General features: G+C 33.1%; 1 protein-coding gene across 5 annotated transcripts; it reads left to right on the plus strand.

The window, feature by feature from the left end:
* The first annotated feature begins 1698 nt into the window (after positions 1-1698).
* LOC113733373 (glutamate dehydrogenase-like) lies at positions 1699-5678 on the plus strand. 5 transcript variants are annotated; one of them, XR_011841081.1, is made up of 8 exons: positions 1699-1975; positions 2171-2241; positions 2481-2528; positions 2858-2983; positions 3304-3420; positions 3691-3926; positions 4030-4273; positions 5259-5678. XR_011841081.1 is itself a non-coding variant. In XM_072081320.1 (6 exons), exons 2-5 carry the CDS (start codon positions 2239-2241, stop codon positions 3406-3408), a joined length of 282 nt encoding a protein of 93 aa, XP_071937421.1. In that variant the 5' UTR covers positions 1864-2010; positions 2171-2238; the 3' UTR covers positions 3409-3420; positions 3691-3833. The 5 variants fall into 5 exon arrangements, 2 of the variants coding, with proteins under 2 accessions (XP_071937421.1, XP_071937422.1); XR_011841082.1 differs by having other exon boundaries at positions 1772-1975; positions 5317-5678; XR_011841083.1 differs by having other exon boundaries at positions 1772-1975; positions 2484-2528; positions 4071-4273; positions 5317-5678.
* Positions 5679-16486: the final 10808 nt, after the last annotated feature.

Here is a 16486-nt window from a genome sequence, read left to right on the forward strand (position 1 = left end):
TTGAGAGCTTCGTCTCCTATTTGCTGCTTGCATCTTACACGATGTATATATCATTCCTTTTTCATATTACACGATGTAATAATTACATGATTGTTTTTAGCTTTTTCATTATCTCACTTATCAAGAGGAAATTTGGGAGCTTGTCACGGTTTGCCCTCATGCGCATGGAGGGAAGGCCATGCTTTGGGTTGGGTTTCAACCTTTGGAAACCGATTTCCGAAGGGCATGCAGGAAGTGGACTTGGGATCTCTCCCAGGACAGTTCCATCCAACCCTCTTCGGTTAACGTAATTCTGGTATTATTCGGTGTGGGGTTAATAACAGTTACCCCCAACTTTGGGCACACATTTTACCACCATCAAACTTAAAAATACACACTTCACCTTCGTAAGACCAATCAACCTTGAAAATCTTAATTCATTATTTCTTAAAAAAAAGAGTATTATGACAACATTACCATTTTGTTGCAAAAAATCATTTATAGTTTACTAGTATTGTCCTTCTCTTGCCCAAAAAAAAAAAATTTTTTTGAAGTTTGATTTAATATTTATTTTCCTTTAAGTTAAAAAAACAGGGCATACGAGCTTTTTTTAACAATTTTGGTTAAGTATTTAATAGCTGACTGATTTGAAAAATAAAAAATAACAGTACTATTATTTTAGCAGTATATATAAACTAATATAACAAAAAATATTTTTTTAAAAAAAATAAGAAGTTTAATATTATCTTATTTTTTCCAAAATTTTGCTAACCCTATCTATTGTCATAAATGTGTTATTTATTCTTATTGTTTGATTTAAGGTTTAATAAATTGAATAAAGTAATTATTAAATGTAAATTTTCTTAATTTTAGTATCAATTTGATATTTTTGTAAAGTAGATGCCGTATAGAAAAAGTATATCTTCTAGCAATATAAGGGCAATAATAATGGTAAGTTATAAATATTTTCTCATAAATAAATAAAAGGGTAATAATGTTGTTGCACTTATTATTATTATTAGTGTTGCTGTTATTTCTAACTTTGACTAATTTTCATGGGAATAAAATATACACGTTTAAGATTGAGAGTAGTAAAGTGTGGCTACCTCCCAAGTTCACGGAGGCAAAATATGATTAACCCTTTGGCATATACTCATACTTGGGCACCTTTGATGTAATTGTGAAATTTATTAACTCATATAATTAAGTAGTGTAAAATTCATGCTTCTACTAAAATTCTGTGATTTTATGCCCAATGTTATAGGAAATTACATCAACCTAGACAGAACTCAACTGGACACGCCTCGTTTCCATAGACTTGGCTGACGGTGAGATGTGGATCGACTACTCTCTAATTTTGTCCCCGCTAAATTGTTTAGAAGTGAAAATATACTTTGTTACTAGCTGAGTATCTCATGTATTATCTATCTTTTTATGTGAACTTTGCTAATATACGCGCTTTGTTATTGGAATGTTTCTCAAAAGGATAATAGTTTCATTAGAAAAAACGTCGTCCACTTTTTCAAAATGTAGGGCTAAGGTTAAGATTGGATTAAAGATTGATTTATTAACCATATAGATAAAGAGGGAAAGCCCCCTGTCACGTAGGATGGTCGTCCGCCCATGTGGTGCGTGGGGATTGGTCGGTGGTGATGATATGGAGCTGATGTTGGACCGGTTTTTCTTCTCTTTTTTGGTTTTTTTTTTTGCCCTTTGATCAACCAAACGGCGTCGTATGTGAATGAATCTTCAACCACTTTTTTTCTTCACTTTCTTTCTCTCTCTTTCATTCAAGCGCAGGCAGTTGTCGATGTCAACAACTCTTAAAAGACCAGTTCCTATTGCTATTATCCGCTGGACAAAATTCCTTCTTCATGAGACTCCAGAGGTTTCCTCTGAATTTCTGCCAGTTGATTGTACTTGAAAGAGGTTATAATCTCAATTGGAGGGGCCAGATTTGTTTCTTCTGATAGAATTGCTGGACGATGGGCTCGAGGTGGAAAATGGGCTACTAATCTTCCTCCCCTCCCTGTATCGATTTCTCCCATTTCTCCCTCCTGTTCTTCTTCATCTCCCTCCCTCCCTCCCTCCCTCGAGTGATTATAGCTAATTTTTTCTATTTTTTCTGCTATTTCCTTGGCTAAAAAACAACCAATTTTTCCTCACTCTTTCGTGTCTTTTTCTGAAACAGCGAGGAAGGGGAAGTTCAATATTTCATCTCCACTCTCCACTATCTATGCGAACTTGTAGAGTACAGATATGGTAATTTTTCTTCCCCTTTCTTTCCGTGATTAATGTATTTTTTTCATTTCAATTTTATTTCTACTATTTTATTTTTTATTTTTAGTTCCAAGAAAAACTTTTAATATGGTCTAAGATGGTGAATAATTGATGATTAGTTAGCTTTTAGATATTTATTTATTTTATTTTTTGTACCTACTTGGTTTTTTATTGTTCCATTTTTCTTTTTTGGTTTTGCCTTTCTTGGATTTCTTCTGCAGCAGGGAGGAAAAATAACCACCCATGAAAGACAACTGCTGAGGGAAAATGTAAGTTTTGTTTTATTATTCTGATTTAATTTTTGCCTTTAAATTACTCTCTTCAGACCTCAAATGATGGTATGCTTTTCTTTGTAGCCATTTTCTTTGGCATTTGCTCTTTTTGAGTTTTCTTTTTAGTCATTTTTTTGGTGTCTTTCATGCAAGTGTTTTGTTGATCTCCTGCTCAAAAAAAGCAATCCACATGGTAACTAAAAAGATCAGTTGTTTAAAATAGATTTTTTCATCTTTAAAATGTCTTTCTATTTGCTTCAGTTCTTCCAGTTCCCTTTCTTCATTGGGTTTTCAGCACTTGATGAATTAATACATTTCTCTTGTAGGAATCAAGAACTTCCATTTCAAGTTGGTCATTGACCAAAATTTTGAGTTACACTAGCAGCACTAAGAATAATTTGATTGGAGTTCACACTGATGTTCCTGCGCCTGATATGGGAACAAATGCACAGGTCAGTGCAAAACTGGTTTTCGACAACATGATATGATTGGAGTACATATCTAGGTGGCATTTTTTGCTTTTGGAGAAAAAGATAGTGATAAACACAACATTGTCTATGAAGCTCATCCAATTAACTGGATTTGAAATGTCTCGCATTTGAGCAGACAATGGCTTGGATACTGGATGAGTACTCTAAATTCCATGGCTATTCACCTGCAATAGTAACTGGAAAACCTGTAGTAAATTATCCAATTCCAAATGTATAAGGATCAATGTATAAAAATTTTCCACTTTTATTTATCGGAAGAAATTAAAATTCTTTGGTGACAGGATCTTGATGGATCCCTCGGTAGAGATGCAGCAAGAGGGAGGGGAGTACTCTTTGCAACTAAAGTGCTGCTTAATGAATATGGAAAGAGTATTGCTAGGCAATGATTTGTTGTGCAGGTAACACCACTGGGAAGTGTGCCTTCGGTTTATAATATGTTTGAATACTGTGGGATGCATTTGTAGTTTCAAGTGTACCTTTAGTTTCTGATATGCTCAAATACTGTGGGATGCATTTTGTTGAAACTACAAGCTCATTCAAAGAGCCTTCCTTGAGGACTTAGAAGTTACATCACAAAATGTCTCATGACTCGTGAGAAGAGAAAGCAAGTTAAAAAGTCAAAAATTATCGAATGTCATATGATCATAGAATTTTCTTCTTGATTTCAGGGATTTGGTAATGTCGGATCCTGGGCTGCTCAACTTATCAGTGAACAAGGGGAAAAGGTAATTGGCGTAAGTAATATAACAAGAGCCATAAAGCATGGTAAGGGAATTGACGTACCAAACCTATGGAAGCATGTCAGGGAAAACCATGGAGTGGTGCTGACAGTGTTGATCCCAATTCTATTTTGCTTGAAGACTGATATTCTTATTCCTGCAGCCCTCAAAGGTGTTATCAATAGGTGGTTCTTCTAGCCTTAACATAGATTTTGTCCGACACTTGGTATCTTGCTTTTATGTGATTTTATTACTTACAATACAAATGGACATTTGAATTGATTGAAGGGATAATGCAGATAGTAAAGCCAAATTTATAATTGACGCAGCTAATCATCGTATTGATCCAGAAGCAGATGAGGTTAGTATGCGAGGTCAAAAGGCAGTGTCTCGGAGCAAAATAACTTGTGCAGTGAAGCAACTTAACTAACCTTGGCTTTAATTTACAAATATTAACAAAGAAGGGAGTTGTTATACTCCCAGACATATATGCAAATTCCGGAGGTGTTATAGTGACTTCAAGTGGGTTCAGGTATCCATTTAGCCCTTCATCTCATAATAATCCAGAAAACCTCTTTTCTTATTTCAGCACCTTTAGTACTTTTTGGTCCCTTTCTATATCTCAAATATTAAATTCTAAGCACCCACTTGAAATTGTGAGTAAGTTACTATTTTAATTAAACACCTTAAATTTTCTATTCCTTGACTAAAAAAGGAATTAAATTGCTGCATAACTGTAGTTTTGCCTCTTTAATGATAAACTGCAATGTTTAATAGCTTGGAAATTCTCATTAGAAAAATCAGATTTGGTTTACTTAAGTATGTATTTACAAAACATGATGTTCTCTTAGATTTGTAACATCTCAGTGAGGTTAAGCCTGGAATATTGAACCTTACAATTGCTTATTTTACTTTGTAAAATTGAACTTAATTGAGGTTAGCCTAAACAGAAAATTGTGTGAGAAGCATGAAGGTGGCATTCCAATTGATAGGTTCAAAGAGATGAATGTAATGCAGACCTTCAACTTGTGTTAAAGTCTTTATGCAGGAAAGAACTTAAAGGAATGGCATGTTACCTTTGAAGATGACTTGGTAGAACTTGCTAATTTGTTACAGAAAAACCTTAGATCCATTTGTCGCCAGTCCTTTTTTCTTTTCTTTTTGTGTCTCGGATAGCTTGAGTACAATCATAGAAATCGAAATAAGATCTTTATTGGGATTCTTAAATTATTTCATGCAATTAGTGGCCTTAAATTGTAATATGTAGAATTCTAAGTAACTAGCTTGGATTATGGTAATGGTTCGGTTTTCTTGCTCTTGAGAATGTTTTACACTTGAGCTGATGATGATCAAGACATGCAAGAACAAGAATTCAATGTTCGTGATTTCCTAAGTTACGACTTGTAGTTTCCTATATTTGATGATTACAACCATGCCTATTGATCTCTTTTAGAGATCTTGAGATTGTACTGAACTAGTGTTCTATCTGTCTGGTTGTCTGTATATATATTTATAAGGAGTTTGCACTCTCATCAACGCGGTGAACTCTAATTCAAAGTCTATGGGACTTGTCAGATCAGAACATATTGGACTTGAAGCCTCCTCATTCGAAGATTGCTCTTTTGGAGAAAGGATTCAGGACTACCATGATTCACTTGCAACTAGAGGATTATGCAGTTTGCTTATACTCTTTTATCACTCATGGATATGCCCTAGAGGGTAGCCATTGCTGAGATGAACAGGTGTGGAACTGGAAAGGCTTCTACTTAGCTCTTTGTTTGGTGTGGATCCTCTGAGTTCTACTATTGGACCTAGAATAGTTATGCTATTACACCCTTCGGTTCTTGATGCTTTGTCAGTTGTAAGTGACTAACCTAGAAAGACTTGGAGTCTCTCTTTAATGATAAGAAAGTTTGAGACTTATATTTAATGGTGAATTTATCCTTGTTGATGTTAGTAGAGATTTACAAGTTTCTTGGTAAATGAGTATGGTTTGAGGGGCTATTGCAACTGTTGTCATGGTGACACTTGTATTGAGGTGGCTTATATGTCCATGTATTTGTCATTTACATGTTTTTGTATTGAGGTGGCTTGTGTGTCCATGCATTTGTCCTTTACATGTTTTCAATTGGATAGTTGTTGTGGCTTTGTTAAAAGAAACATCAATGGAAAGCAAGAGAGAAAATAATAAATTAGCATAGAATGCTAGGTTTTAGTTCAATTTACTGACTTAACTTTACATTGAGGGTTATCCTTTCTGTCCTTTGGTTACTCAGTATGAGAACTACACATCCTTGTCATCTTGCTTTTGCTTCTTTTCTCTTTGCTTTCTCATATGCATGTCTGCATAGAATTGGTTGAGGTATCTGTTTTCTAGAGATGCTCGGTCTTGGAGGATTAAATACTGCCCAAGTATTGTGCCTCATACAAACTTTTTTACTTTAGGTCTGCTATTGAGAGAATTTATTTGGACATGGAAATGTGAAATGAGACCAGGAAACATGGTGATTAGAATGTTGTTAGATGGAGGATCTCAGAACCATTTATGGCTGAATGATGTGACAATTTTGGCAATTTTCTTCTAAGGAACTCAATATGCTTATTAAGTGAGAAAACTTTTAGCTTGTTTTGGTGTTTCTTAGCATCATAGCCTGCTTACGGTATTCTCTTTTGGTTCTCAAAAGTCTGATTTAGCACTCAATTGGACATTTTAACTGTCCGTTTGGTTAGTCTCAATGATGATTTTACAGTTGAATTCTAGAGGCTAGAATAATACATCAATCGATACTTATTCACTGTTCCTTTTCTTAATTCTTTGGTTTCACGATAGACAAGTATGGGTGAAAAGGTGTTAACAAACATCTTCTCATTGTTGTTGATCACTGACTATGGGATCAAGTAAAGAGCTTATTGCATGACGTGAATGTCCAAATATTGATGACTTGGATGTGAAGGATTGAACTGTAATTGTGATGGCTATCTTGAAGCTTCTTGTGATAGTATGCATCAGTTCATTGTATCACTTGCTGGATTACTAGATGCACTTTCCTTTATTTCTTCCATGTTTTCACCAAGCGAACATCTAATGCAAATTGCCATGCTTGCTTTATTATAACTTTGTATCCTCAAAACCAGGAACCTTTTGTTTCTTAATTAAAAAGTCGATTGTGTTGGACATACTTATCCGAATCAATTTGTTATGAGACTGGATGATTATGACATTTTAATGCCAATCTGATTAGTAGATGATATTCAGTATGCATTATGGGCCAAGATAAGGGAAGTCATTTGCATCATCCTTCTGTTCTTTTACCCATGGAATTCTTATTTTTGTGTTCTACTTGCCAATGTATGTTGTTGCTTCACAAATAAAGTCTGTTAAAGATGTAATCACAAAAAGTTCTCGTTACTCGGTAGTGTCCTACCTTGTCTTTTACAAGGCTTATATAATTTCTACTCCAATGTTCATCAAGTTCTCTCTTTATCCTTTCTAAACTGATAATGTTTACAATTGGATCAATATTAATCCGTCATTACTTTGTTATAATTATTGCCATGTTCTATCAAAAAATATATGTATCCATACCACGAATGTTTTTTTAATAGCTAATTATGCATACGACTTACAATAATTTGTAATATTTTTAACTATATTTCTTTATTAAGTTATTTAAGTTGTTACTACTAATTATGAATTATCTATTTTGTTTTCAAGAAAAAAAAATACAGCTACAATGAGCTTTACGCTGGGCATATCACCTATATAATTTTACACCGCGCATATGAGCGGTGAACCCCTCCTAGTATTATAATACGATGAACGGTGACGTCTACAATCCTCGAAGTTAGAACAACACCTAGAGGTAATGCTGAACAACACCTAATAAAATTCCAAAAAAAAAACACTCACTGACTAACTCACCCAAAATGCATACCAACCCTGTATCATCATCCTTCCCCCTTACCAATATTTAGGATTGTCAATGGGCTGAACCAACTCGATCTCAACCCATTCGGCCCGAAAAGAATTCACTGAAGCTAAGAATAGATTTGGCCGGGCAAAACTTGGGATTAAATATTAGATTCGAATTAAATATGAGCCAAGTTTAGGTTATACTAGACTCAGATTCAATTAAAGTTTGGCCCATATATAAGTATAATTATATATGTAAAATATATAAAATAATATTTATAATTTATAATTATACATATTATAACATAAAATGTTAATCATTTATATATAAAATTGTATTAATTCATAATTATAAAATATATATTATATATAATTATGTATTTAATTATGAATTTGAACCGAACCCGTTTTGATCCCAAATCTCATATAATAGTGTGAGTTGAGATCGAGTCTTTCAATATAAGCTCGAAGCCCGAATATCGAACCCCAAAAGTCTATATAATTTCAGTCGACCTTAGGCTTACTAAAACTCGGCTCAAAAAACTCCATTAACACCTCTACTTACCATGCGCCCCATATCACGTTGCCTTACTCTATCTAAGGGTCTGTCTGATAATATAAAAAAGTGCTGAATCTGAACTTTTTCAGACATTCAGATGTTTTGAGTGTTTGATAAATGAAAATCCATTTGCTAAACCTGTGTTTTTTTTTTCCGCACAAGAATCCTAACTGAATGTTTAATTTTGATAATAATCAATAAAATTATTTCAATTACCTTATCTTATCTACCAAATCTACCCTTGTTTGTAAATTAAGTTCAAAATTTTTATCCAATTAAACAACCTAATATTCTCTATCTAATGATTTTTTATTTCTCTTTTCTCCCTTTTGAATGACTTGCACATCTTCTGCATACTCCTTATATAATATATTTCATCTTTTATATTAATTTGATTTAAAAATAAATATTGTCATTTTCATACCTAACATTTTTAGCTAATTAAATCATAGGTTCTATTTCTTTTTTGGATGAAAAGATATAAGAGCAAAATTGTCAAATTTAACTTATTAAACATTCTGTTATAAATATTTATCAAACAATATAAATAGATTTAGTATTAAAATTCAAACATTCATATATTTCTTTTCAGTGTTTAAAATTCAACAAATTAATTATTTTAGTATTCAAATTCAGAATTCAGACTTCAGAATTCAGATTCAGTTTTATCAAACGGAACCTAAGTCGCCCTTCCTAGTCACCCTTACCGGCCCCTCATTGCCCATTGCCCATTGCCCTCCCCTACCCTTGCGGCCTCTCACCGGCCCCTACTCCTCCACTTTTCCCCTCCCCTTCCAAAGCTCGTCACCATCACCCCTCCCCTGGCTATCACCTCTATTTTATCCCCCACCTTTGCCCTTTTTGTCAGTATTCATGTCCTGTTTTGTCACTTTCTGATTACTGTTTGGATAAATAAAAAATATTTAAAAAAAACTACAAAATTAATTTTAGAACATCCTGAAAATGCTTTAAAAAAGTTTTTAAAAAAAAAGTATAGTAAAATTTTTTTGGATAAAATACCAAAAAACTTTTTGTGGTTTGCTAAATATTCAATTTAACTCTCTCTGATTTGGAAACCTACAGTATAGCTTCCTGTGATATCAATTAAATTGAAAATTAGATGGAAAGTATCCAATCTAACGATTATACGTAAAAATTCAAATATTGTCCCAATGTAAATGAACTCCTTATGGTTTGTCGAATGTTCAATTTAACTCCATCTGATATGAAAAGCTACACTATAACTCTTTGCAGTTTCGATTAAATTGAAAATTGAATGGAAAGCATCTCACGTATAATAGGTGCAATATTGACATTTCACACACAACTATTAGATTGGATACTTTCTGTCCAATATCCAATTTTTAATTTAGTCAAAATCACAGGAGGTTATAGTGTAGGTTTTTAAATCAGAGGAAGTTAAATTGAACATTTGTCAAACTACATGGAGTTTTTATGGTATTTTATCCATATTTTTTTTAAAGCACCCAATCTAAAGGAGCCTTTTTTTTTGAAAAAAATGAGAAAAATTATTTTTTTCTTGCCCCCATTAAAAGTTTTATTTTGGCTTTGCAATGTAAGGCTTACCTAGAGATATAAAGTGAGTTACGTGATTAATTGGGATCTTTTCGTAATTGATTGATATTCTAATTAATTTATTAGTATTTACTATTTATCAATAACTGATTAGTATCTTCAATCGATTAGTTAAAATATTAGGAATATGTTATTCAATAATATTTTTAGCTACCTATTAGTAGTAATTTTCTTGATAGAAAGAACTCTAGGGGCTTATTGTTCTCCATATAAAGATCCTACACTAACATATAAATAAATTTATGATATTTCGTAGACATATACTAGAAGTTCTCTTACTCTGAACTCAAATTGTGAGCCTAATAAAAGGGTGTGGTGAGGGGAAGAAAAGCTCAAAATATTTGGCTTGTAAGTTTAGCAAAGACAAGCATACGGGATTCAGCAATCACTTGACGATAATAAGTGGAAGTAATGTTGTTAATCTTCTGTAACTTTATACACTTGTCCATATACTATTTGTTCTACATGCAACCGGCGGAACGAACACCTCTCCGAAAAAATGGTTTTATATGAGTCAAATCAATAATTTTATTATTTTTGTTACAGGAAAAAGATGTGGGTGGATTAATTCAGCTCCGCTCATCACCATGTGTTAGTGCATGCATTCAAAAAAATATAAATCGCTGGTTCTTATAGATCATTCACCAACACGATACTTACATTACTTACATTGAGAGTAAGAGTCAAACACAATAACAGTAGTTCTAGTTTTGATCACCAATTAAGCACTTACATTGGGAGTAGGACTCAAACACAGTAACACTAGTTCTAATTTAGATAACTATACCCTTGGATATTGAAACATTAAACACCCTTCTATATCGATCTATCTACTACATAAATTTTTTTTTTGATGATGCTATCTAGGATTCATGACTATTCTGGCAAACAAATGAACATGTTAAAGTTGAGCTAATTGTGCATGGCTGCAATGACAGAAGTACTTTACTTAAAACTTACCAGTATTTGCCTATTTGGTAATCATGTTACTCAAGTTTTCTTCTTTTTTTTTTTTTTTCAGGTTGTAACAGCCAGGCTGCGGTCCTTCCTACGGAGAAGAGGTTGGAAGTGGAAAGAAGGTGATGGTGATGAATTCAACGACTGCAAACTGTCGGCATATAATAGGACTATAATCATTAATCCATCTACAACATGACCATATTCAGGGTCCAAATCACGATCACGTCCAATGTCCAAATCAAGGGGGAGGGGAGCATTTGTCCACCCTCAGGAGCATTTAACTCCACCTTTGCTTGCCAATCAATAAAATGAAGCAAAGCTTAACCAACAACAGGGAAAAAAATATAAATTACACTTCTCTACAGTGATTTTGCACTTTCTGCATAACCCTCAAATGCTGTATATGATTTTATCATGGTTTTGAATTAAAGTATTAAAGAGACGAATATGGTCGCCTCTAATACATGTAACTGAAATGTCAAAATTTCTCTTGTTTAGAATTTAAAGTGATTGAAGTAGTTAAGATATTAATACAATATTATCAATTACATTTGTACCCTCTGTAGCTTAGTGATTTTACACATAACTATTTTGTGATTTTTGAAACCTACACAAACCATAAGTGGTTAAGAAATACTTGAAATTGATATTTTCGTTGACTCCGTTTCAGAAGGCAGGTTTTGTCACTATGCGATTTAGGCCAAATGATGTACAATTTTTGAAAATATATGAGAGTTATGTGAAAAAGTGCAAAACTAGTGGAGGTATAAGTGTAATTTATCCAGAAAAAAGGGAAAAAAAAAGGAAGTCGTCATCGCCTCGGATTCGTTATAGACATCCAGCAATAGCAATTAGCAATGCCCAATCTCATTGAAATTTTGACGATGCGCATTTTATAGTTAGGGCGAACTTTTTGTCGGGGATTGTTGTTATAATCATGACATTGCACTCTAAATTCAGATCTCTCATCATTATTGTGCGAGCCAATATACAGCTTGAGTCGAGGCCTGCAACATAACAAGGAACCTATGTTTTCAGACTCGGACCGGGTATCGATTCGGCCGAGCTCAGGGGTCAATGGATTCGATCGGAGTTGAACCAGATGATGTCATAAATAAAAATTATTTAAAAATTAAAATATTGTATATAAAATATCTAAAAGTATGTTAATATTAATAAAGGTATATTCATATATATTTGATGTTTCAAATATATTTAACAAGAAAATACAAAGAAATTAGAACAATCAAGTAGCAATTTATATTATTTAATGAACATTAACAAGTTTAGAATTAAAATTATGGATTTGATTGAAAAAATAATTATAAATATTGTACTAAATTACACACGTTACAATTTGCAAGAACCGTTCTACAGTGTATTTGGGCATGTAAAGATCATAATGGCTATATATTTGTATTAATATGACAGCCATAAAAATTAATTTGACCATTATATTTATAACTTATTTTCACTAATGACTTAGACATAAATTCTAGATTTATAACTCCTATCTTCTTCTACCCATAAATAGAGGCTGAAAAAAGTACGTTTCAAGTATATAATATTGTAACTATCTTTCTAACTCCATTTTTTTATGGGATTCTTATATTATATTCTCTACTTCTACATAATTCCAGTATTAGAAGGAAATAGTCAGTTGGTCGATGTAAAATGTTGAGAGAAAGTTCTATCCCTCTTGATTATGCGAATTAAAGAGAAGCAACAACCTTGAGTTGGACTATTATATATTGGAGATGATGCGCTGGGACTTTCTGCATTGGAATTAAAAAATCTTGCAAGAGCACGAATCATTTTAAAAGAATGTCATTGAACGCCTCAATCCAACCGTATTTTTTTGTTGCTGCCAATTTCACGATTGTCAACTTTGAAGATTTGTCGAGATTGGAGGGTTGGATTAGGTAGTAAAATATGAGTGATTGTAAATAGGAGGTCATGGATTCATAACTTCGGACTTACAAAAAAAAAAAAAAAAAACACTTTGTAGATTTGAAGATTTTGTCTTCTATGCCAATATAATGAAAATTTGTAATAGACCGCATTATATATATGTAATATTGAGGTAACAAGGTTTCTTGTTATCTTCATGTTGAATTAATTGGAGAAATTATTATTACTTTGTGATTATTTTAGCCCAACACAACAAAAAACTTAATGAAATATGCAATAATACCACGATAAAGTTACCTCATGCCCACGACGAGGTACAAAATGCCAAATAAAAGTCCATACAAAGACTATAAATAAATTGATCAATATCCCTGAAGCTTGATCATCACTCTGAATGGTAGTTTCAGTCATTTATAAGTAGGTCAAACACTTGCTAATATTTTTCAATAGCTGCCACAAATGTTAAGTTGCCGTGTAGTGATCTATACGTGCTCAACAAACAATTCATCTTTCCTTTTTTGGACCTTATGAATTACACATATACACATACATTTAAAAAATTCTTTGCGCAATCTTGTCAAACATATACACATGCATGCATCAATCTTGTCAAACATACCTCGCATGTTACATGTGTATATGGCTAAGTGGCACATAACATGAACTTGAAAAAACTTGTAGTCGAAGTAACATGACATGATAAAGCATAACTAGATAAAACATAACCAATTAAAACATTTCCCCATACGTCAAACCGTGCGTTCATTAGTTTCGAATATTTGAGCTAGAGGTGACAATATGGATAAATGATTTATAATTGATTTTGACTTAATGGATGGTTTAGATCCATTTATTAAATGGATGGATCTAAATGGATTAAATAAAAACCAATTATTCATTTATAATCCATTTAAATATTTTGATTACTTTTTTTTTTTGTATTATCATTTCTTGTAATATGAAGATACTTTTTTATGTACTTGTAAATTTTAGGTGTTGAAAATGACTAAAATCAATAAATGACAAAAATAATTGGAACTAGCCATGAAGATTGTTGTACAAATAGCCATATGGTAATTAATGAGGGATTAATGGGGACTAAATCACATCATAATCTAAGGAGGAAGGTTCAACTGGCCTACGGAGGACTAAACCACACCCGTATGAATTTTTTGAAAAAATCACATATTGTGACAATTAATAAGAGGTAATATTTAATCTCTTGATCTCCCACCCCATCATCATACCAATCATCATACGCCTTTGGCAAATAACTAAGGTCGACTTCAACAATTCTCCCAGTAATATTACTACACTTGACCCGTTCCCAGGTGCAGCAATCAGCATTTGCTCCATCACCTTCTTTTCCAGTCCACGAAGAAAGGATAAGATGAGCATTTGTAGTCACCTTTAAGGAAGCTTTGAAGTCCAAGAGAGCATGTTTTTCTTCTAAAAAGCAACCTGAGCAAAGTAGTCCTCCATTGAGTATTATTGATACAACGACTGCCCATGAGGCAATCAGAATGGAATGACCGCGCATGATTTCAGTATGGAGAATTAGTGAAGGAAAGTGTTGTAATGAAAATGGAAGGCAGGATAATTTATAATCGCTTATCAATGTACTGGAACGCAGGGCCGGAGACCGGAGACAAGTCAACTCAGGTGTAAAACAGTGGCAGATTCACACTGGGACACTGGGGGCACGGCCCACTCATCCCCTTAAATTTCTATGATACTTATAATAATTTGGTGTAATTTCAACTGTGTCTCTTAGAGTTTTGTGTATCTATTGGTTTATAGGCTCCCACTGCCCCTTTTAAATTTCTATAATACCTATAAAAATTTGATGTAATTTCAAGTGTGCCCCCTGGAGTTTTGTGTATCTATTAGTTACTTTTATTGAGAAAAATATACTTCGTGAAGTTCAAAATAAAAAGGTTATAAACTGTTATTAAAATATGAAAACTCGCTATGAGCAATTATAAATGGTTTAGTTTGTTTTGAAATAAAATTATTATTACATTAATAATTTTGAGTTTGTCTTTTGATTTTTTCATGAAATATATGTATCATTTGTACTTGTTGATGAATATTTTTTTCCTTAAAAAACTGAAAAAAGAGTAGGTAAAAAATTTTAGAGTTGCTTTTGCCCCCACTGAAAAATTTTTTCTGGCTCCACCACTGGTGCAAAACGTCAAGTATGCGATCAAGCCTAGTTAAACTCATTATATTAGAGGTTTCTTACATTCTTCTAAGCAACTCGTTATATTATCAAGCCCATAATTGAGTTATTATTTTGAGCGCATTTATTGTTGTTGTTTTTCATGTTTTTGATAAGAAATTTCTACTTCGGTCTGTCAATCTGGCGGGCAGAAAATGAAATGAAGTGCAAAGTTCTCAAAATTGGAGTGCAGATTACGGGGACCAAGAATCAAAAGAATGTTGGTAGCACAGTAATGTATTGCACTCCCTATTTTGGAAGAAATTATGACTCGAAAGTCTTGTTGGTCTTTCAGAGGAGTGAAGAACGCGTAAACATCTACCAACCCAACTTTAGAAGGAAATGCTTGACTAATGGAACTGGAAGCTTGTTGGTCTTTTTATTGGTTCTTCCTCTTGTGGAACTGGAAGAAATTATGACTCGAAAGTCTTGTTGGTCTTTCAGAGGAGTGAAGAACGCGTAAACATCTACCAACCCAACTTTAGAAGGAAATGCTTGACTAATGGAACTGGAAGCTTGTTGGTCTTTTTATTGGTTCTTCCTCTTGTGGAACTGGAAGCTGCAAAATCAGCCACTAAATTATTGTACACCTTTGCTGATCCTGACCAAGTTGTTCCAACCTGTAAAATCAGCCTCCGGTAAGCAATAATATATTAAGTTCAATAACTAACTCAAATTGATATATACCTTATCTGATCAAGGTAAGTGACCATATTTATGTAATAATGTTAACAGTTGAAGTTGACGGAGTTAGCCTCATAATTAATCATAAAGAGTCTAGTGGGTTAATGAGAACAAAAATAGTTCAATAGGCTAAGTGAAATTTTACTCTAAAATTAATTATGTGATTTATGACTGTAAGCACAAAATGAATTATAGATTTTGATCTACTAGTTAAGGTTGAGATTTCAAGATTTAAAGATTTTGGGAGGGGTTCCATTCTCTCTTTTTTCCTCTTGCTTTTTTAAGTCCTGCCCCTCTCCTGCTTGAAAAAACAAAGCACAAAGTGAACAATAATTAAATACAACAAATAGAAGAACACAAGTAAAATCCAAAAGTTAGAGAGGTAAGAACACATAACACGAAAATTTCTAAACAACTATAATTTCTGACACAAATGTAAATTAATTTACGTTTTTATATAACGAAAAGTTCTATTGTTGAATGCGTTCCTAATATTTTGAGAATTGATCATTAGGGGAAAAAAAACAAACATGGAATCGAACGTCCTAATTAAGAAGCTACAAACACCCCAATAGATTAAGTGAAAGTTTGCCACCGATTTAGGGCTTTTCGACTTTAGTTTTAGGAATATGCACAAGCAAAAAAATAGAATGATTGATTTGTCTAATCTCAAATACGAAATACTCAAAATCTATTCATAATGGTATAGAATCAAGATTCATCCGGCATTGTTAACAAAGCATTATTTATTTAGTTTTCCAAGAAAATTACCTTTCACCCTTGAATTGAGAATTTCATTTCCAAATCTTTTTTTGTCTTTTGGAAATGCAAAAGTTTGAATTCAGAACCTCCTACTTACAATCCATTTGTCTTACCACCCAACCCTCCCCCTTATTTCCTA

Source organism: Coffea arabica, chromosome 2e, assembly GCF_036785885.1.
Source record: "Coffea arabica cultivar ET-39 chromosome 2e, Coffea Arabica ET-39 HiFi, whole genome shotgun sequence".
Lineage (NCBI taxonomy): Eukaryota > Viridiplantae > Streptophyta > Magnoliopsida > Gentianales > Rubiaceae > Coffea > Coffea arabica.

Coding starts and splice junctions, on each gene's coding strand:
- LOC113733373 (XM_072081320.1), top strand. Junction 2,529..2,857: donor GACAACTGCTGAGGGAAAAT/GTAAGTTTTGTT, acceptor TTTCTCTTGTAG/GAATCAAGAACTTCCATTTC. Junction 2,984..3,303: donor ATATGGGAACAAATGCACAG/GTCAGTGCAAAA, acceptor CTTTGGTGACAG/GATCTTGATGGATCCCTCGG.